Here is a 22,065-nt window from a genome sequence, read left to right on the forward strand (position 1 = left end):
TGCCCAGGGTAGAGTGCAATGGCATTTGGCTCACTGCAGCCTCAACCTCCCAGATTCAAATAATCCTCCCATTTCAGCCTCTCAAGCAGCTAGGACTACAGGCACATGCCACCATGTCAAGCTAATTTTTGTATTTTTTGTAAAGACAGGGTTTTGCCATGTTGCCCAGGCTGGTCTGGAACTCCTGGGCTCAAGTGATCCACCTGCCTTGGCCTCCCAAAGTGCTGGGACTAGAGGTGTGTGTTACCATGCCTGGCTCCAAAGATCTTTAGACACTAAAAGTGAACACAAAAGAAATCCTTTCTACGCTTAATTTGAGAAGCGAAACAATAAATCCAAAGATTTTTAAAATGCATATAATTAAGATAAATCTGTATTTCTTCACTAAATTTTTAGTCACTATAGATTTACTAAGACTACATACTAGAGAGATTCATTGAACTTAAATAAGTAACATGAAAAAATTTGGTTATTTTAGTAGAGCAAATTTATTTGTTCTGATCAAAAAAACCATTTCAAGGGCTTTCTATTGAGCACTGGTGGGTTGTTTGAATTGAATAAATGCCAGTGCTTTTTGGCAGGGTCTTGAAAACTAAATCAAGGAACTACAATTTGGTGGTTTTTTGAAGCAAAATGGTCTTTTTTCTATTCTGCCAAAAGGCATACATTCAGCAATACTGGACAACTGAAATGAATGTTGAAATTGACCTGAATGATATATTATCTAAAACATTATTTATTCTCTGTAATAGATGTAATTTTCAAACAATGGACATTCATTCTAGAACAGGCATTGCAAAGAGTCTAAAAGATTTAAAACTCTTGAGTTCACTGATGAAGCTGGTAGAAGGTACCGAGGTCTCAGCAAGTGGTACTTTTGATAGATAATTGTCCCAAGATCAATGTTTCAACTGTATTTGGTGAAAGGTACGGCAATCCTACCCAAAATCTGAGATTTTAAATCCTGGAAATATTCTGGTCTACTACTTAGAGTATAAGAGTTTAAAGTCTCAAAATTTCTCCTGCTTAAATTATCATATCTATGAAAATACACCTATGAGAAAAGGATACTTCATGTGAATCCAACCAAGTACCATACACCCAAAAAAAGTTACAGAAACGATCTTTTGTTACCTGAGCAACATCCTCAAGTTTATTCCACTTGATTGACAGCAGTAATTTTGGCAATGATTGTGGGAAAATCTCTCGGCAGTCTTGTCGCAAAGTCCAAATAAGATCCATTTCATTTTCACACAGTTGAGACAAGGGATCCCTGTCCAAGATTTCTTTCAATACAGGAAGAAACTTTTTTCCACCTCGACTCTATGAAAGTAAAATGCTCATTATAGAATTTAATTGTGCAAATGCCACTGGCAAACATTCAGTAAATTTATATACATTTATATATAGTAAATGAACCTAAGTACGTGAGATACAAAAATATAATTCCATAAAAAAAAAAAGGCAGATCCTTGAATAATTTCTAAGGTAAGGATGATGAGATTCTCAAAATAGTTTCTAAAAATCTAAAAATGTAAACTGTGTAAACACTGGGTGGCAGTATTGCTTTTTAGATAAAACTCCAAGTCAGGCCGGGCAAGGTGGCTCACGCCTGCACTCCCAACAGTTTGGGAGGCCAACGCGGGTGGACTGCCTGAGCTCAGGAGTTTGAGACTAGCCTGGGCAACATGGTGAAAATCCGCCTCTACAAAAAAATACAAAATACAAAAACAAAAACAAAAACAAAAAAAAAATTAGCCGGGCGTAGTGGTGCATGCCTGTAGTCCCAGGTACTCAGGAGGCTGAGGCAGGAGAATCACTTGAGCCTGGGAGGCAGAGGCTGCAGTGAGCCGAGATTGTACCACTGCATTCCAGTTTGGGTGACAGAGCAAGACCCTGTCTCAAAAACGATAAAAACAAACAAACAAACACCCGCAACCAAGTCATTTACTCTTTGAACTGAGTTTCTTTAATTTTCAAATTCCATAAACAAAAATCATAGGAGGTTAAAAACAAAAGTAAAGCCTTCTTGGCTTGTGCCTTGACTCAAAAACCTAAAATCTCCTTAGATTACGAATCAAATATTGGCTAAAACTAAACACGGGAAAAATACAGTTCTCTCATTTTCCTTTCCAATTCCTACAACAAAATATACTAAAAAAAGAATATAGCCTATGTTGTTTTGGATCCAGACTCTCTGAAATCCACTAACATTAAAAGAAGGAGGTGTGTGGAACCATGCTTACATCAAAATTATACCACTTTAATCAAAACATATTTTCCCTAAAAATCTCTTTCCAAAATTATCTGAGAAGATCCTGTAAGGATTTATACCCTAATATTATTTTATACCTGACATTATTTTAACTGGGATTTCAAATGAACACGAAAATAAATAGAATTATCATATTACTAGTTTCAAAAGTAATCCAATTCAAAACAGCATACAGCTAGAATGGAAATACTAAGTATAATTTTATTAAGTAAGAGAAGTGACTTTTGGATATTGTCCTTCAAGGAGACACATTACTGAGAAGAAAACAGACCAAAGACAGATCATAACCAAAGTTGCTTAACTTTGTTAAATTAAGTTGAAAGTTTAAGCTTTCCTAAGCTAAAAGTTTACTTTAAGAGTTAAATATTTTGTTATGATACAAAGAAAGATTAAGTTAATACTTGTATTCTCTTCAGTTTGTCCAGCTGTTAGTGGAGATTTAAACATTTACTTACTTTCTTGTCATCACAATGGCAATAAAGACATGCATGAAAATGCGTGAGAAACTGAAGACTCTGAGTCTTTCTAGCACATTTCTCCCAATGTGACCGAAGTGTAGGGTAGAATGGCTGGAAATTGTAACTAAGAAGTGGAAAAAGGATCGTTTGCCACTATCTTGTAGACTGGGTAGAGAGAAACCAAGCTGATGAACAAGTACCAATTGGCCAATAAACAGTTCTGATATTCTGTCTACAGCCTTCCTGACGTAACTGTAATGTTTTATATTTAAAACCTTTCCCTGGCTCTGCCATTATCTATAGAATAAAATTCAAGAGAGTCTCAAAGGATATAAGGACCTCAAAAACATGGCCTCATACTTTTCCAGTTGCTCTAAATCTCACAAATTATACTCTAATATTAACAATTCCACTCGGTTTGCTGTATCCTCTACTGCATACTGCAACGATACCTATTAGCATTTTTTAAAAATGTTGTTCATTCTACTTTTCATGCTCTCAAACGATAAACTCACCTCAAAATGGAAATGATATCTTCTTCCCATGTATATCCCTAGTACAGAGCAGACAATATATAAACTGAATATAAAAAATGAAAACAAGGCCGGGCGCGGTGGCTCACACCTGTAATCCCAGCACTTTGGGGGTCCGAGGCGGGTGAATCACCTGAGGTCAGGAGCTCTAGACCAGCCTGGCCAACATAGTAAGACCTCATCTCTACTAAAAATACAAAAATTAGCCAGGCATGGTGGCAGGCGCCTATAATCCCAGCTACTTGGGAGGCTGAGGCAGGAGAATCACTTGAACCCGGGAGGCAGAGGTTGCAGTGAGCCGTGATTGCGCCATTGCACTCCAGCTGGGGGACAAGAGCAAGACTTTGTCTCAAAAAAAAAAAAAAAAAAAATTTAAAAAATTTAAAAAATGAAAACAAATTTCTCATTAACATATTTACATTAAAATTGTGAATCAAGCTATATCCTATTATAATAGATAACTTAATAGGCTTAAATAACTAAATAAAACAGACTAGGAGATAATTCACAAATTCTCTATAATAGAGATCTTTGGGAAGTTACATCTAGAATAAAGGTCCCTGAAAAACACAAATAAGCTAATCGTTAGGAGATCAGTTTTCTGATTAGCATATCAGAAAGGGTGCATAACTGGGCTTCATTAAAAAATGATGTTAAGTAGACAGAAAAAGGCAGGCAGGCAGAGAGACAGGCAGGCAGGCACACATACACATGTATGTTCTAGGTGTTTTGCCTAAATCTCTTATTTATTCTAGTAATTGAGGATGATCAATATATGACTTCTTTCCAGTATCTAAAAATATTAGCTACCTGGGAATAATTGACATAAAAGTTAGTAAGATAGGAAAATTACCAGACCCTGGAAAACTAAGTCAAAGGAAGTATGCTACATGCCCTCACGGTCACTGAAATGAAATGGAGAATGAAATATGCTCCATTGCATTTTCTTTAAGTAGAAATTAACACGCTGTGTCAAACCCAAGGAATCTCTTGCTTAGTGTCCACCACTGACAAAGACACAAAGAAATATTATCTTCTCAAACATCAACTTTACAGGTTAGGGTTACGAGTCAAACACCCTTGTTTCCCTTAGGATTTCATTATAGATTCATCTTCCATTATGTTAGAAAAGGGTTTTGCTTGTTTGTATTTTGAGATAGGGTCTCACTGGGTCTCTCTCTGTCACCCAGGCTGCAGTGCAGTGGCACAATCTGGCTCACTGCAGTTTCAACCTCCTGGACTTAAGCGATCCTCCCAACTCAGCCTTTTGAGTAGCTGGGACCACAGACGAGCATCACCACACTTTTCATATTTTTATATTTTTATATTTTTTGTAGAGATGGGGTTTCTCCATGCTGCCCAGGTTGGTCTCAAATTCCTGAGCTCAAGCAATCCACCTGCTTCGGCCTTCCAAAGTGTTGAAGGCATGAGCCACTGTGTCCGGCCATAAAAAGTTTTACAAATTTTTTATAACTTTATTCCCATAAGATAATAATTTTTCCAAATGTTCTGTACTGCCTTTCAAATATCAACATTGAAAAAATATAAAAAACATGAGAAGCTTCTGTTCTAACAAGCTGAAGAATTCCAAGTTTTAATAAATTAAAGAGGATGCATTCTACCATATCTTCTTTAAGATAGCCAAAGACAAATCAAATAAGTAAATTCCAAATTCTTGGGATCTTGTAAGTAGGCAGATTAAGGTTCACTGTACTAAAGAAAATAAACATAAAAAGGCTAATAAACACAAAAAGACCTAATTATAGTGGTTTTGTATGTAGAGATTCAACCTACAAAGGGTACATAACTGGGCTTCATTAAAAAATGATGTCACCAGCCGGACATGCTGGCTCATGCCTGTAATCCCAGCAGTTTGGGAGGATGAGGCAGGCAGATAACGAGGTCAAGAGATCGAGACCACCCTGGCCAACATGGTGAAACCCCATCTTTACTAAAAATACAAAAATTAGCTGGGCATGGTGGTGCGTGCCTGTAATCGCAGCTACTTGGGAGGCTGAAGCAGGAGAATCACATGAACCCGGGAGGTGGAAGTTGCAGTGAGCCGAGATCGCACCACTGTACTCCAGCCTGGCAACAAAGCGAGACTCTGCTTCACAAAAAAAAAAAAAAAAGTCTTCAGAATTTGAAAACGAAACTCCTAGCCAAACCTGTTATTGCAAACAACACAGAGTGTAAATTGTTCATGTCAGAGAAAGGCAGACAACTGTTATGTTCAAAAAGCTAGCAAAAAGCTAGCAGGCTGAGTATAATTTGGTCGATCCAAATTAGACCTCTACAGACTACTGTAAGTAAATACCCTGAAGACCTTAGAATAAGCTACGTAGGGAGAGCAGTGGAACTGCATAATTGTACTGTTATTGTTTATTGAGGTATGAAAAGCACAACATTGAATAATGCCAAGGTTAAAACTACCAAAAAGCCTTAAAAAAAACACAAAATGTTAGATTCTTTTATAAAACAACAAAAATATCAGTAGTGAAAAATTATACTGTGCAGTATAACTGAAGAACTTAAATGTTCAAATGCTTGTACCAAAATAAGATGATAAAAGTGGTAGAAAGCAATGAAAAATCACAACTCTATTTTCTACTGTTTTTTAAAAATCACAAACACACATATTATAATAATGATTACTGACCAAAATAAAACAAACACCTTGCTTTATAAGCACATGGGAAAACACAAACATGGTTCCTTTCCCTTCTCTATGGAAGGCCACAAACTCATCTGTTATCTTCACAAGGGCTGGAGATTCAGATGGCATGTTAACAGTGTGCTTGTTGGGGACAGACGGTTGAGCTAATTAAGTGTTGCCCAGACATACAGACTTGATCAACACAAAGCAGTCAAGGATAATGAGGTGGAGACTAAGAAGACAGTTATAAGACTAGAAGACTGATTAAAAACAGGGAATTGAGCAAATAAGTAAATATACCAAAGCCAATAGAAATCCAGATTTCTCATTATTAGAAAAGGGAATTACAAATATGAAAAGACAAAGACTAGAATATATACAGTGTGAATACATCCGTATTAGAGGCATTGACGAGAACTCATGGTCTTTAACAGATAAATAAATATATCTCTGTGTATGTTTATTTTCCCAAACATAGGAGGTAAACCAATATATATTGTCTAGCTCTGTTTCACAGGAGGGCCTGGAAGCCATTGCATCCCTGCATTCTCCAAAGAGCACTTACTTACGTATACCCAAGGGCAATCAGCATATCCAGGGCCTAGGTCTTACTAAGGCCAGGTATAGTGGCTCAGGCCTGTAATCCCAGCACTTTGGGAGGCTAAAGCAGGAAGACTGCTTGAACCCAGGAGTTCAAGAACAGCCTGGGAAACAAAGTGAGACCCCTGTCTCTACTAAAAAAATAGAAAGTAAAAAAAATTTTAAAAATAGCCAGGTATAGTGGCATGTGCTTGCAGTTCTAGCTACTCAGGAGGCTGAGGTGGGAGGATCACTTGAGCTCAGGAGGTCCAGGCTGCAGTGACCCGTGATCGTGTCACTGCACTCCAGTCTGGGCAACAAAGAGAGACCCTGTCAATCCATTCCGTCCATCCATTTGTTTGTCCATCCATCCATCCATCCATCCATCCATCCATCCATCCATCCATCCATCTATCCATCCATCCATCCATCCATCCATCCATCCATCCATCCATCCCTACATACTTTCACAAATAAAAGGAATAAACTGAATATAAAATCCCTACATACTTTTCACAAATAAAAGGAATAAACTGAATATAAAAAATGAAACTCTCCAGAGAAATGCCTGATTCCAAGGCTGGGGTAGGGAAAGTATTAGATGAGTGTGGAATACGCTGTTGTAATGGAAAGAAGTAAATGCTCAAAGAATGACAGGGACAAAGCAAAAGAGACAAGAGACAGCTTAAATGGGCTCCCACAAGCCACATCTGGGATAAATTAAACATTAAGATAAATGACAGTAACTAATTACAAATCATTGAATAAAATGGAAATCATAAATCCATTTCCTATAAGTTAAAAAAAAAAGAAGAAAGAAAAAAGAGATGAATGGGGGAAAAGGAGTTCAAGGTTGCAGTGAGCTATGCCTGCACCACTGCACTCCAGCCCAGGCAACAGAGCAAGACCCTGACTCTAAAAAGATAGATAGATAGATAGATAGATAGATAGATAGATAGATAGATAGATCGATCGATAGACAGACAGATAGATAAGAAGAAAAGCCTCTATCCTATTTTATAAGCCAACTAATAAATCCAAAAGGAAAAGTAAGATTTAAAATTGGCAACCCACTGCAGTAACATTGATTCAAGTAAGATGTATTAGTGAATGCAAAAAGAAGTGGGTGACAGCTTGATCTGAAATAGAATGTTAGTGTCAAAATATGCCCCCATAAAACATTTATTTATTTATTAATTTATAGTAGAAAAACCTAGCAGACACCATACTAACCAAGGGATAACCGTTAACATCCAGCGTAGTAGTACAAATCGATACTGCCTCCTGATAAAATGCAGTAAGAAAACTACACCTTTACTTCTTTGATATTCACACTAAAAATGCGTAACTGGGATCCTAAACATGACAAAACATCAGGCAAATCCAAACTAAGGGACATTCTATAAAATAATTGGCCTGTAGTCTTCAGAAATGTCAGTCATTCAAGATTAAAAAAGAAACAATGAAGAACTGTTTCAGACTGAAGGAAACTAAAGCTACCTGGCAATGAAATGCAACAAGTAACCAGAGGTTGGATCCAAGACTCATAAAGCACATTACTGAGCAAACTGGCTAAATTTGAATAAAATCTGTAGATTACATAGAACTGAATTATTTTCCTGACTTTTATGAATGTACTCAGGTTATGTATAAAAATGCCATTTTTTAAAGGAAATACTGAAGAATTAAGGGGTAAAAGGGCATGATGTGGCCAGGCGTGGTGGCTCATGCCTGTAAACCCAGCACTTTGGGAGGCCGAGGTGGGCAGATCACGAAGTCAAGAGATTGAGACCATTCCGGTCAACATGGTGAAACCCTATATCTACTAAAATACAAAAAATTAGCTGGGCATGGTGGCACGCGCCTGTACGTGCCTCCCAGCTACTTGGGAGGCTGAGGCAAGGGAATCGCTTGAACTCAGGAGACAGAGATTGCAGTGAGCTGAGATCATGCCACCACACTCCAGCCTGGCGACAGAGTGAGACTGTCTCAAAAACAAAAAAAAAAAAAGAAAAATCTAATAGATACTAATAATTAATGCTACAGAATGTTAGAAAGGTATTTTTTAAAAAAGTAGACCTATTCATACTCACATGACAATATCCACAAAGTATATTAAATGAAAAAAGTAGAAACAATATATACATATAAATAGCTAGATCTCATCTATTTTTAAAGGGGGAGATATTTACATATAAAGTTAGGATTAATAGCTACAAATTAAACTGTTTACAGTTAGCTCTGGAGAGGAAGGTAGGTGGAAGTCAAAGAGAGAAACTTCCATTTTTGGTTTACAAATTTTTTTTTTAAAGACACAGAGTCTTACCCTGTCATACCAGCCTCAAATTCCCAGGCTCAAGCTATCCTTCTACCTCATCCCCCCAACTAGCTGGGACTACAGGCACATGCCACCACGCCCAGTTAATACTTCTTTTTTTTTTTTTTTTTGTGGAGATCAGGTCTCACTATATGGCCCAGGATGGTCTCAAATTCCTGGGTTCAAGCAATCCTCCTACCTTGACCTCTCAAAGTGCTGGGATTATAGAGGTGAGCCATCACACCCACCCTTACCATTCATTAATTGTACTTTGTGCCTAATAAAAAAAACAAACAAATTTTAAAAGTGTATCAGACCTGGGCAAGATTACTGCATGCTTAGTGTGTAGAGTACTCTCTGATTTAGGTCAGGTACAAATTTATGGTAGAAATAGTAAAAATTAATTCACTTATCAGAGGTTCAAGGAGCAATATTGTCTTATAAAGGGTAATGAGACAGAGGCACTTGAACCAAGACCTGCCTGTGTAACTGTATCTCCTAAGCTTAAACTGTAATTATCTGTTTCAGTAATTGCCTAATAAGCTGATAAATTAACAGCTGTAAGAAATTTGTTTTGTATCATTAAACATAACTGCTCTTGCAGTTGTCTCATTTTAAAGATTTTCTTTTATTTTTTAAATTTATACACAAACACACATTTTTTTAAACTAGTCTCTGAGATTGCTTCCACTTTTAAATTACTATTTTACTTTTTAAATAAACTCTTACTTCTTAGAGTTTCCAGGCCGTTCTCAAGTCTACATGCTCAGCAAGAAAAAGCCGTCAAACACAATGATCCTATCACACCAGCCTCATCAACTGATCATGCAAATTTTTATCAGGCCATATATATAATTTAGGCTATTAAAATTTGCACAATGTTTGCAAATTAAATTATTATCTGAAACTGTCTCCAGAAACCTGAATAACACAAAACTCTGGGAAAAAAGACAGAGGGAGGAAGAATTTGGCTACTATGGTCCCAAACTGGCCCAGAGCCTTTCATAAACTGTAAAGACCAGGAGCCTGGCACTACTGCTCTCTTTCCTGAGGTCAAGCATTCAAATTCAAAAGACAAAATTTAAGCCAAAAACACTAATAAGAAAGCAGTAGCAGATGACTCACACTGAGAAACTAGGGAAAGATTCTGAGAGCTCTAACGGCAAAGGAGAAGACAGCCTAGGCCAGATATTTCACCAACTGGCCAAAATTAAATAGTGCTTTGATTCTGTAAGAATGAGAAAAATATAGACATTGTCTCAAGTTTGCCTCCTAGTCTCTATAACACTGCCATGCCACAGGTAGAATGGCTTTGCTAAACAGACTTAAAAGTTGTAAACCGATGACAAGAGATTATCGGATTACAGCTCAACAAAGTCAAACTAGAAAGAGCCAAAAAATTAAATAAAAAAGCACATATGGTATATATATGTTTATATATATGTAGATATAGATATACAGATATAGATATAGATATAGCAATCCAAGTCAACAAAGTAACCTTTTTGCAGTATCTGCGTAGAAACAAATGGGAATAGTATATGTGGCAGAGACTACTATTTGACTCTCAATATCCATTCTCCACTTCTTCCTTTAGTACTAGAATCTCTTACTCTTAGCCATTCACATGACTGACAGCCTGGCTAAAGACTGTACCTCTCAGATGTGCATGTACTTAGGCATGGACAGTAAGATCTGGCCAATGACATGTAAGCAGAAATGAAACATACTAACGATATCCTGAATAAGAATGGGGTGTGACCACTACTATTGTTTTTCCTGTTCCTGCTGGCTGGAATATAGTAAAGTAGGAAGATAAAGCAGTAATATTAAACCATGAAATAGAAAATACATGTCAAATATGGCAGAGCACCAAGACAGAAGAAATTTGGGTCGCTTGCATGATGATGCGTGTGCTTACTACTAAATCTGCTTTGTTACCTGAGAGAAATACAGTCTCCTCATTAAACTAAGTAATATTCACTATGACAGCAATGTTAATCTATGAGTTGCCACAGAATCCCTTATAGATTACCTGCTAAACCTGTACTTGTATCAGAAAAGGGCTTGCCCACTGAACCCAGATCACCCACAAATTGGGCTGCCATTTAACAAAACACTGTTATGTGCATACTTACCCACACTCACAGACTGTTCTTGCATATGAGTTATGATCTTCTGTGAGTTCATTACTATGAAGCAAAGATACCTAATAATGTGCACAACTCCATAAGGGTCATTTAAAACTCTTGATACTTACTGACACATTAGCACTATCACTGCTTGCAATCTCAGCAGCCTTTTCAATAATCTGTTTAAAAAAATTAAAGAAAATGAATTTTGGCTCTCATATTTGTAGAATTTTAAGTGTAAATGACTACATTTATACTTAGACTACATAAGATCTGGCATTGCTATGCTTTGTAACAGAAACATGAATTTTAAAAGCAAAATCATGCTTCTCAAGTGCTTTAAACTCTTGACAACAGGGAAACGATGGTATCACTATAAGGGATTATGACTCCTAGGAAGCACTAAAATTGTCTGTATATAAAATAAGTACCAGCTAGCATATATATGTCAAAAATTTTCTTTTAAATATAAGTAAGTGTATTCTAGTTAAGAAGACGCAAAAACACGTAGTTACTAAATTGTAGAATAAGCTTTTGTCATTTTTTCTTCAATTAACAGACACCAAAAGTAGAAGTAATGACAAGGGGAAGTCTAAAAATAAGTTAAAATTCATTAACTTCAAAGGGGGGGCCCTCATTCTTGCTAAGATAGAAACCCATTTGTCCAGCAGGAAGATCAATAAGTAAATAATTAGATCAGCTGGGTGTGGTGGCCCACACCTTTAATCCCAGCACTGTGGGAGGCCAAGGCAGGAGGATTTCCTAAGCCCAGCCAGAGCAACATGGCGAGACCTCATTTCTGTAAAAAAAAATAAATAAGTAACTAAAAATAAATTACTAAGAATAATTTTTAAATGCTATAATTCCCATTCTATTACATAGGATTATAAGAATAAAATAAGATTATGGCTATTTAAATTAACCAATAACCATAAAATTAACCTGAAAAGCAAAACACAACACAAATGATTACAACAAGCATTATATTAAATAAAAAGAATAGGATTTGGGGAAACTTTCAGTTTTTACATCTGTATTACTTACATTATGATAACCATATCTAACTTGTACAATTAAAGGAAATCAATATGCATATACTTACTTATTCACCCATTTTTTGTTTGTTTTTGAGATGGGGTCTATGTTGCCCAAGCTGGCCTTGAACTCCTGGACTCAGGCAATTATCTCACCTCAGCCTCAAGGAGATGCAACTAAAGGCTGCTGTCCCTGTCTTATATATATTTAAAGACTAAAATCTCTATGCCAAACTGATCTTCCTCAAGAAAGACTGTCCAAGGGATTAGAAAGGCAAAAGAAATATTTAATGACCATTTGCAGATGACTGGAGCAACAGTGAAATAAAACTTCTCTTGAAATAGTCTTTAAAAATAACTTATATTTGCAAATACAGGAGGCTATATTTGTAAAAGTACTTCAAAAAGCATTTCATTTGAGCCAAAACAGCCTATAACTGTTGAACACACATCGTAACCGAACATAATAGTCACAGTTAGGACTATTAAATGTATCACGAGTAGCTACAGCTTATGGATAAATTTCTAGCGAAGGAATAACTAAAGACACTACATAAATATATTGGATGAGTCAAAATGTAGCTTTTTCTACTCAGTGTATACTAAGGTATGTGGTTCTTGCCACATTTGAAATTTCTATTATAATAAGCACAAAATGTAATCTGGTTATAAATTATTGTTCAGAAAAACATATTTTAAAAACTTGAAATAAAAAATTACTCCTTAGATGGATAAAATCCAATTATAATGAAAATGAAGAAAGAAACAGTGAATTACATAAATTTAATTTGCATAATACTTTAAGTATTTATAAAGTATAATATCAATCTTCAAAGGCAGTTCGTACTCAAGCGGATTGAGGAAATTAAATAAACTTCCAGCTTATTTTCTGAACATTTTTTCCCCCCAGAGACAGGGTCTCTCTCTGTTGCCCAGGCTGGAGCACAGTGGCATGACCATAGGTCACTGCAGTCTCAAATTACTGGGCTCAAGTAGTCCTCCCGCCTCAGTCTCCAGACTAGCTGGGACTACAGGCACATGCCACCACACCCAGCTAACTTTTAAGTTTTTGTACAGACAAGGGTCTCTCTAAGTTGTGCAGGCTATCTTGAACTCCGAGCCTCAAGTGATCCTTCTGGTTCAGACTCCCAAGTTGATGGGATCACAGGCTTGAACCATGGTGCCTGCCTCCTATTTTCTGAGAATTTGTTCAAAGATTTCCTTATGAAAACCAACACTACCCCATCCTGGCTAACACGGTGAAACCCCGTCTTTACTAAAAAATACAAAAAATTAGCCAGGTGTGGTGGCAGGCGCCTGTAGTCCCAGCTACTTGGGAGGCTACGACAGAAGAATGGCGTGAACCTGGGAGGTGGAGCTTGCAGTGAGCCGAGATTGCATCACTGCACTCCAGTCTGGGCGAAAGAGCAAGACTCCGTCTCAAAAAAAAAGGCAAAAACAAAAACAAAAACAATCAACACTACCAGGTGCAGTGGCTCTCACTTGTAATCCCAGCACCCAGGATGCTGAGGTAGGACAATTGCTTGAGGCAAGGAATTTGAGGCTCAATAATTGTGCCATTGCACTCCAGCCTGGACGACACAGAGAGACTCCATTTTTTAAAACAAAAAACACCATGCCAAACCTAAAGATAAAATATGACAGCTCAGCTCTCTTAGCCTGTAAATTACCATAGCCCTATATTTAGCCCCCATTAGATAATCTCCTTATCCCCAAGACATGCAGTATGTATATTAAAGAAATATATTTAGAAATGAAGTCCTTACTATAGATTCTATAAAATAACTACATTAGGAAGCGCCACTAACAGACATATTCAACAAAAATCAATTGTTCTTTGAATATCAATTCTAATACAGCAGTGATTATACCTGTAATATTTGAAACAACATGCAGGGCATGTTTCACTGAACATTTTATATATTCAGAGTTACATATAAAAATATTTATAGCCCTTTTTATAAATTTATAGAACAATTTTGGTTTCTTCATTTTATAAATAAGAAAAGTGAACTCCAGAGGTGCCTTTTTTGTTTTTTTTTGAGACAGTTTCACTTTTGTTGCCTAGGCTGGAGTGCAACAGCACAATCTTGGCTCACTGCAACCTTTGCCTCCCGGGTTCAAGCGATTCTCCTGCTCAGCCTCCCGAGTAGCTGGGATTACAGGCATGTGCCACCATGCCCGGCTAATTTTGTATTTTTAGTAGAGACAGGGCTTCTCCATGTTCGTCAGGCTGGTCTCGAACTCCCAACCTCAGGTGATCTGCCCGCCTTGGCCTCCCAAAGTGCTGGGATTATAGGCGTGACCCACTGTGCCCGGCCTGGAGGTACCTTTTCTTACTTAGTGATAAAGCCAGAACTAACAGAGTTAAGAAGGCTCCCTGATCCATGGTCTTCCCACTCAACAAAGCTGTCATTGTATGGGAAGTTTTGAGACAGACAGAGCTTAAACTATACACAGAGGAACTAATCATTCAATTATTTCATGCATAGTGGCCCTTTAAATAATTAGCTTACCTTATCGAAGGGAGGGTAATAATAAGGTTGTTTTTTATTCTCTGGAAATTTAATATGCAAAGCTGTTGCATTTTCAGTATATGGATTTGTTTGAACAGTTCCCATTGGATTCAACATTTCTTCGAGTTCATCTAAAACATGCAAATAATTTTGGTTCTTAAAAAATGTCTTTAAAACTAAGCTTTAAAAAGCTGTAATGAATCTCCTCTCACGAAAATTACCTTAGAAGTGTGTCAACTACAGAAGTGTGACAGACAATTCTATCAGTAGGCCTCTAATTTTCTGTTAATGCTTGGAACAAAATTTCAGTGTGAGTTTGCATACATCTTTAAAAAATGAGAAAGTTAACAAAACTGAATGGCTACTTTACCTCTATTCAAATTTAGTTCTCAATCTTGAACATACTTTAATTGGAACTGCTCTCCCTCCATCAAAATTAGGTGGCCCATAGAAACTGTAATCTTATCACTATATACGGACTTCTTAATCACATGTAGTCTGGTTTTCATGGTTGTCACAATAACCAAATTGGTATTTTAAGTCATCAATGACATTCTTATCAAATCTAATGATAATGCTCTTTATTATCCTGTAACTGCTGACAGAAAATACCTTCTCTGGTAGCCTCTGGAATACTCCATTAAGTGGCACTCCTTTTACCTCACCAACTGCTTCTTTCTTCAAGGTACTCCTTCCTTTCCCTTTTCCGCCACCCTAAATATGGTCAATTCACAGAATTCTGTGTGTGATTTTAGAATTTCAGTGTAGTTAGAAAACTCTGGAGTTCACATTATATAAATTTTTTATTTCACAGATAAGAAACTCATGATGAGAAAATAAGAGTTAGGTGTACAATCTAAGATCTCCCCTCTCCAAAGTAATTTTTCTTTTCTTATACTGACTGTAGTACAATTGTTCTCTCTGTATCTCCTAAGGAAAAAAAATATCAGATCTATTCTACTTAGGTCTAATGTCCATAAAGTGTGCACACTCAGAATTATCTCCTAAAGCTGGAAAATCCTTTCAAGTTTTTGTTCCTTAATTCTTCATTCACCTTTTTAAATAAATATTTTCTCACCTCACAGACTCAATTTTCTTTTTCTTTTTTTTTTTTTTGAGACAGGGTTTCTGTCACCCAGGTTAGAGTGCAGTGGCATGATCTTGGCTCACTATAACCTCCACCTCCCAGGCTCAAGTGATCCTCCCACCTCAGCCTCCTGAGTAGCTGGGACCACAGGCGCAACCCACCACGCCCAGCTAATTTTTAAATTTTTGGTAGAGATAGGGTTTCACCATGTTGCCTAGGCTGGTCTTGAACTCCTGAGCTCAAGAGATACACCCCGGCCGGGCGCGGTGGCTCAAGCCTGTAATCCCAGCACTTTGGGAGGCCGAGGCGGGCGGATCACAAGGTCAGGAGATCGAGACCACAGTGAAACCCCGTCTCTACTAAAAATACAAAAAATTAGCCGGGCGCGGTGGCGGGCGCCTGTAGTCCCAGCTACTCAGGAGGCTGAGGCAGGAGAATGGCGGGAACCCGGGAGGCGGAGCTTGCAGTGAGCCGAGATCGCGCCACTGCACTCCAGCCTGGGCGACAGCGTGAGACTCCGTCTCAAAAAAAAACAAAAAAAAAAAAAAAAAGAGATACACCCAACTCAGCCTCCAAAAGTGCTGGAATTACAGGTGTGAGCAATCACACCAAGCCCAGACTCAATTTTCACCTGGATGGAGGCAACTTTTTTTTTTTTTATCTTGCTGTTTTTTAGAGACAGAGTCTTGCTACATTGCCCAGGCTGGATACAAGCTCCTAGCCCCAAACGATCCTCCTGCCTCAAGTTCCTGAGTTAACTGAGACTACAAGCACACACACACTATTGCAGCTGGCTCAATTCTAATAATTTATATACCTCTAGAGCTGATTTCTCAGCAATTTACAGTTTCATACTTCTGCTCTCTAGTACTATTATACTTTTGTCCTATCAAATGCAACCTAACTGAAATCAAATGTAGTATTTTAGTACTTATTAGCCCCAAATATAGAGGTAATCCTTTAATCTTGTTCAAAAGTGATCAGAAAAAAAGGCACTCTTTTTCTGTGTGTATAGGGAGAGATAGTCTCACTATATTGTCCAGGCTGGTCTCAATCTCCTGGACTCAAGTGATCCTCCTGCCTAAGTCTCCCAAAGCATTGGGATTACACATGTGAGCCACCATATCTGGCAAAAAAAGGCATTCATATATACTACACATGGAGAGTAAAAATTGATACACTCTATTGGGGAGCAATTTGTAATTACAAGAATTATAAATTTATCTATGCTTTGAATCAACACACCCACCTCTAAGGAATTTATCTCATATATACACCTGTACATAAGCAAGGTTATTCATTATAGTAGCACAGGCATGGGGGGAAAAAACAGTTCTCCATATAGGTAGATATGGTAAACAAAGCAAGGAGCGGAACATTATACATTATACCGAAAGTGCCATTTTCTGTAAGTATAGGGAGAAAAACAGGAATCCACATTTGTATTTCCTAGTCCATACATAAAAAATTACGGAAAGTTAGAAAAAAAAAAAATAATTGTGATTATATACCTTGTAATGATGACTTAGGGACTCTAGATGATAGACTATTTGTGGTTTCTTTGCTTCTTGCTTGTCCCTACGGGGTTAAATGTAACAATTCTAGAGCTGACACATGCAGAACTAACTCTTCATTTATTATTTTTTATCATACATTTTCTCAGAGGAAGTCAGGTTCATAGTATTATGCCAAGTTAACACCACCAAAAATTTTAATTTTTACTAAAAATACTAGTCAAGTTGGTTGGTGATTCTGGAGAACATGTGTGAGTCAAAATTAAGATTTTCAAGAAAATATAGTATTTTGGGGCTATATTTTATTGTATTGTGAAAGTTTAGTTCCTCCTAAGAAATATGTCAAATAGGCTGCGAGCAGTGGCTCATACCTATAATCCTAGCACTTTGTGAGGCTGAGGAGGTAAAAATCACTTGAGCTCAGGAGTTCGAGACCAGACTGGGCAACATGGTGAAACCCTGTCTCTACAAAAAATACAAAAAAAAAAAAAAATTTGCCGGGTGTGGTGGTGTATGTCTGTAGTCCCAGGTACTTGGGGTGCTGAGGCGGGAGGCTCACTTGAGCCCGGGAAGGCAAGGCTACAGTGAGCTGTGTTCAAGGCACTACACTCCAGTCTGGGTGACAAGGTGAGGCCCTGAGTCAAACAAACAAACAAACAAAAAAAGAAATACGTCAAATATACACAGCTCTCCTACATTTGGGGAATAACATAATTAATGAAAATTGCTAGAGGTACATGCTGGAGAACATAGGAATAAAAGGACATACACACACACTATTAGACTGCAAAGAGTTTATAAATATGTCAGTAAATGATTATCCAAAAATAATTTTTCAGGTGACAACTGCTAGTACATGAACATTTTCAAATGTTACTTACAAAGCCATGAATTAAAAAATTCAAATTCAAATTAGTTCACAACTTTACTAGATATATCAACAAACTATAAAGACAGGAAAAAAGAAAAAGAAAACCACCATTATAATGTAAGATTTACACTAAAAATTCCAACATTTGAGAAAGCAGTGTAGACCAATGGGAAGATTTTAGACTCACTTATTTTCTCTGAGCTTCACTTACCTGTAAAAATGAAAATAAAACCATCTACCTCATGTGATGAGGGTATTCTCAGTAGTATTTGAGAAATAAAGGTGTGTGTGGAAGGTGCTCTGCTTACATCAAATTTCAGGCTAAAGCCAACTACAGAAAAAGCATTTTAGGCCGGGTGCGGTAGCTCAAGCCTGTAATCCCAGCACTTTGGGAGGCTGAGGTGGGTGGATCACGAGGTCAGGAGATCAAGACCATTCTGGCTAACACGATGAAATACTGTCTCTACTAAAAACACAAAAAATTAGCTGGGCACGGTGGCACGCACCTGTAGTCCCAGCTACTCGGGAGGCTGAGGCAGGAGAATGGCGTGAACCCGGGAGGCGGAGCCTACAGTGAGCGGATATCGCACTACTGCACTCCAGCCCAGGTGACAGAGCAAGACTCCGTCTCAAAAAAAAAAAAAAAAAAAAGTGTTTTTACTATTTCTCCCTAATTAGAGAATATTCCTTCTACTAATGAAGAAAGTTAGCACAATTAGGAGCAACAAAGGTTATTATAAAGAAGACACTGTTCTTCAGGAGAATTTCTCAAAAAAAGAAAAAGGAAAAAAAAAAACGACAAAAAATGCTGAAAGCAACACACATTCATTAAAATAAGAAATATACCCAGGAATAGGTTTCCCCCACTGTGTGCCTGGCAGCACTGACTGAGTCAGAAGTTGAGACTATTTTGGTCGGGCACGGTGGCTCACACCTGTAATCCCAGCACTTTGGGTTGCCAAGGCGGGCGGATTACCTGAGGTCAGGAGTTCAAGACCAGCCTGACCAACATGGAGAAACCCCGTCTCTACTAAAAATACAAAATTAGCTGGGCGTGGTAGCACATGCCTGATATCCCAGCTACTAGGGAGGCTGAGGCAGAAGAATCGCTTGAACCTGGGAGGCGGAGGTTGTGGTGAGCCAAGATCGTGCCATTCCAGTCTGTTGCCACTCCAGTCTGGGCAATAAGAGCGAAACTCCGTCTCAAAAAAAAAAAAGAAACTTAGACGATTTCATTCCTAAATACGGAGATGTATAAGATTTAAAGACAAAGCTACCCATCACAAAACTTAAAAGTTACGTCCCATGGTCAGACTAGACAATCTGTAATGAGCTAAATTAATAATTTGTTAATACTAGAGTTAACTTGTTACTAGCAAAATAATGGTACACTATTTGTTGGAAGTATGTTTAAAATACTAACTTGTTAAAATAATCATTTAAAATATAGGCCAATAACAGTGGCTCATGCCTGTAATCCCAGCACTTTGGGAGGATCACTTGAGGCCAGGAGTTTTGAGACCAGTCTTGGCAATATAGCAAGACCTTGTCTCTACAAAACAATAAATAATAAATAATAAAATAAAATATAGGCCGATTTTAAACCAAAACAAAATTTGTAAAGAAATCTACTCAGAAACAAGTAATTTTATGATAACATTAAAATAATTTGTGTAAATCTGTTTTAGAATAAATAATAATACAAAATGATAATTTTATTTTACTAAATTGAAAGAATGGTGATTCATAAGAAAATATTAACTAGTCCACATGCCAAAAGTTAGTTACTGTTTAACACTAAGGATAAGAATGTAAATCTTACCAGGAAATGAAGACCAGCTGTGTAATATTATGTCTCCAGTTCTCAATTGTCCTTTAAAGTCAAAAACCATCGTATTTACCCACGCTACAGGATAATGCTGTTGAAAAAGATACAATTACATAAATATGCTAAGAATAACTTTAAGGTGTAAACGTGCACATGTCCTTTGTTTCAATAATGTTAGTTCTAGAAAGTTCTGGACGATTTCCAAAATAATCTTCTCAAATAAGAACAAGATATACATAGAAAAATGCTCAATATCTTTATTATGTTTAAGAACAACCTTAAAACCCAATTAACAATTCATAATAAAATAGTACATGAATAAGATAGAATATGGATAAACAGCCTTGTGAAAATGAGATTTTTTTTTTTTTTTTTTGAGATGGAGTCCCACTCTGTCACCCAGGCTGGAGTGGTGGTATGATCTCAGCTCATGCAACCTCCACCTCCCAGGTTCAAGAGATTCTCCTGCCTCAGCCTCCTGAGTAGCTGGAATTACAGGCACCCGCCACCACACCCGTCTAATTTTTGCCTTTTTAGTAGATATGGGGTTATGTCATGTAGGCCAGGCTGGTCTCAAACTCCTGACCTCAGGTGATCCACCTGCCTAAGCCTCCCAAAGTGTTGGGATTACAGGTGTGAGCCATCATGCCCAGCCAAAATGAGAAATTTTTAATAATCCAAGAAAATACGTACAATATCAGAATACATGTTTTAAGAGCTTTCAGACTACATAAATCTCAATGCGGACGGAGATAATGTCTCTAGGTATATAAATATGTCTCTAAAAAGGAAGCATTGAGCTGAGAGGACTTTTATATAAACATTTAAATAGATTAATTTTGCCATTTTGTATCAAAAATCTTATAATCAAACACTTTGAGGATAATTCTATATCAGGGAAGAAAAAAATACTAAGGAACTAACGCTTCTGTGACTTTTTAGTCATTAAAAGTTATTTTTAGGGTACCTTTTTTTTTTTTTTTTTTGGAGACAGGATCTTACTATGTGGCCAAGACTGGTCTCCAACTCCTGTCCTCAAGCAATTCTCCCACCTCAGCCTCCCAAAGTGTTGGGACTACAGGCATGAGCCACTGTACCTAGTCTAAAAATTATTTTTAGACGATTATAGATGATAACCAGAGATGCTTATATTCCCATATTAAGAATAAAAGAACACGGTCAGGCGCAGTGGCCACACCTGTAATCCCAGCACTCTGGGAGGCCAAGGCGGGTGAATCACGAGGTCAGGAGTTCAAGACCAGCCTGGCCAACATGGTGAAACCCTGTCTCTACTAAAAATACAAAAAATAAGCTGGGTGTGGTAGCGGGCGCCTGTAGCCCCAGTAACTTGGGAGGCTGAGGCAGGAGAATCGCTTGATCCCGGAAGACAGGAGGTTGCAGTAAGCAGAGATAGTGCCACTGCACTCCAGCCCAGGCGACAACGTGAGACTGTCTCAAAAGAAAAAAAGAATAAAAGAACACAAATTCATATAGATAAATATAGTAACTAGATTTTAAAAACGTATAAAATTAATGTCCCCATCCCACCAAAAAGTTTTCAAAAAGCTAGAAGAAAGTGAAACACTTGACTGAAAACATAACATGGAAGATGAAAGTATGACAACAGGTCCATCCTCTTATATCCATAATTTCAAAATCTGAGAAGCTCTAAAAACTGAAGGTTTGTTCATAGCTCACGTGACAGCAAAAAGTGGCCAGAGATAACAAAAATCTAATGATAGTCACATTTAGTATGAATATTCAAATATTTCACTCCAAATATTAACACGTTTAATGACGCATTTATGCCCCAGACCCCACAAGATATGTTGAGTCAGTTAGGATCAATGATCTTTCTAAAATGCACAAAATTCTGAATTCTTAAACATATCTGTCACATGAAATTTCAGTTGAAAGACTGCATAACTGTAAATTTTTCAAATATCATCATTTTTATATCTTCTTTAAAGTATTACATATGTAATAAAATACTTATAAAATAAATCTGCCAAAAGAAAATCCATGGTAGAAAGAGCAAGATTGCAAAAAAATGCATAAACATAAACATAAATAAATGCATTAACCTAAATATAAAGACATAAACATGAAAATGTTTTATTTTCTTAAAATCAGTTTTTAAGAATGAAAGTTATCTAATATAATTTAACTTATATTACTCAATTATTCCAAACAGTCTTAAAATTATTCCTATATAAAACAATCCTTGGAAGTTGGTATATCATT

General features: G+C 37.2%; 1 protein-coding gene across 5 annotated transcripts in view; it reads right to left on the minus strand.

Annotated features, from left to right (window-relative positions):
* The window catches only part of LOC105469947 (phosphatidylinositol-4,5-bisphosphate 3-kinase catalytic subunit beta), a 188,503-nt gene that overhangs the window by 42,440 nt on the left and 123,998 nt on the right, over window positions 1-22,065 (minus strand). For all 5 annotated transcript variants that reach the window (XM_011721593.3, XM_011721596.3, XM_011721594.3 and 2 more), the window contains 4 exons: window positions 19,816-19,912; window positions 14,522-14,652; window positions 11,079-11,129; window positions 1,135-1,323 (listed from right to left, as the gene is read on the minus strand). In XM_011721593.3, coding sequence (XP_011719895.1) covers window positions 1,135-1,323; window positions 11,079-11,129; window positions 14,522-14,652; window positions 19,816-19,912 — 468 coding nt within the window. The remainder of the gene's footprint in view (window positions 1-1,134; window positions 1,324-11,078; window positions 11,130-14,521; window positions 14,653-19,815; window positions 19,913-22,065) is intronic.

This window comes from Macaca nemestrina, chromosome 2 (genome assembly GCF_043159975.1).
Source record: "Macaca nemestrina isolate mMacNem1 chromosome 2, mMacNem.hap1, whole genome shotgun sequence".
NCBI classification, from domain to species: Eukaryota; Metazoa; Chordata; class Mammalia; order Primates; family Cercopithecidae; genus Macaca; species Macaca nemestrina.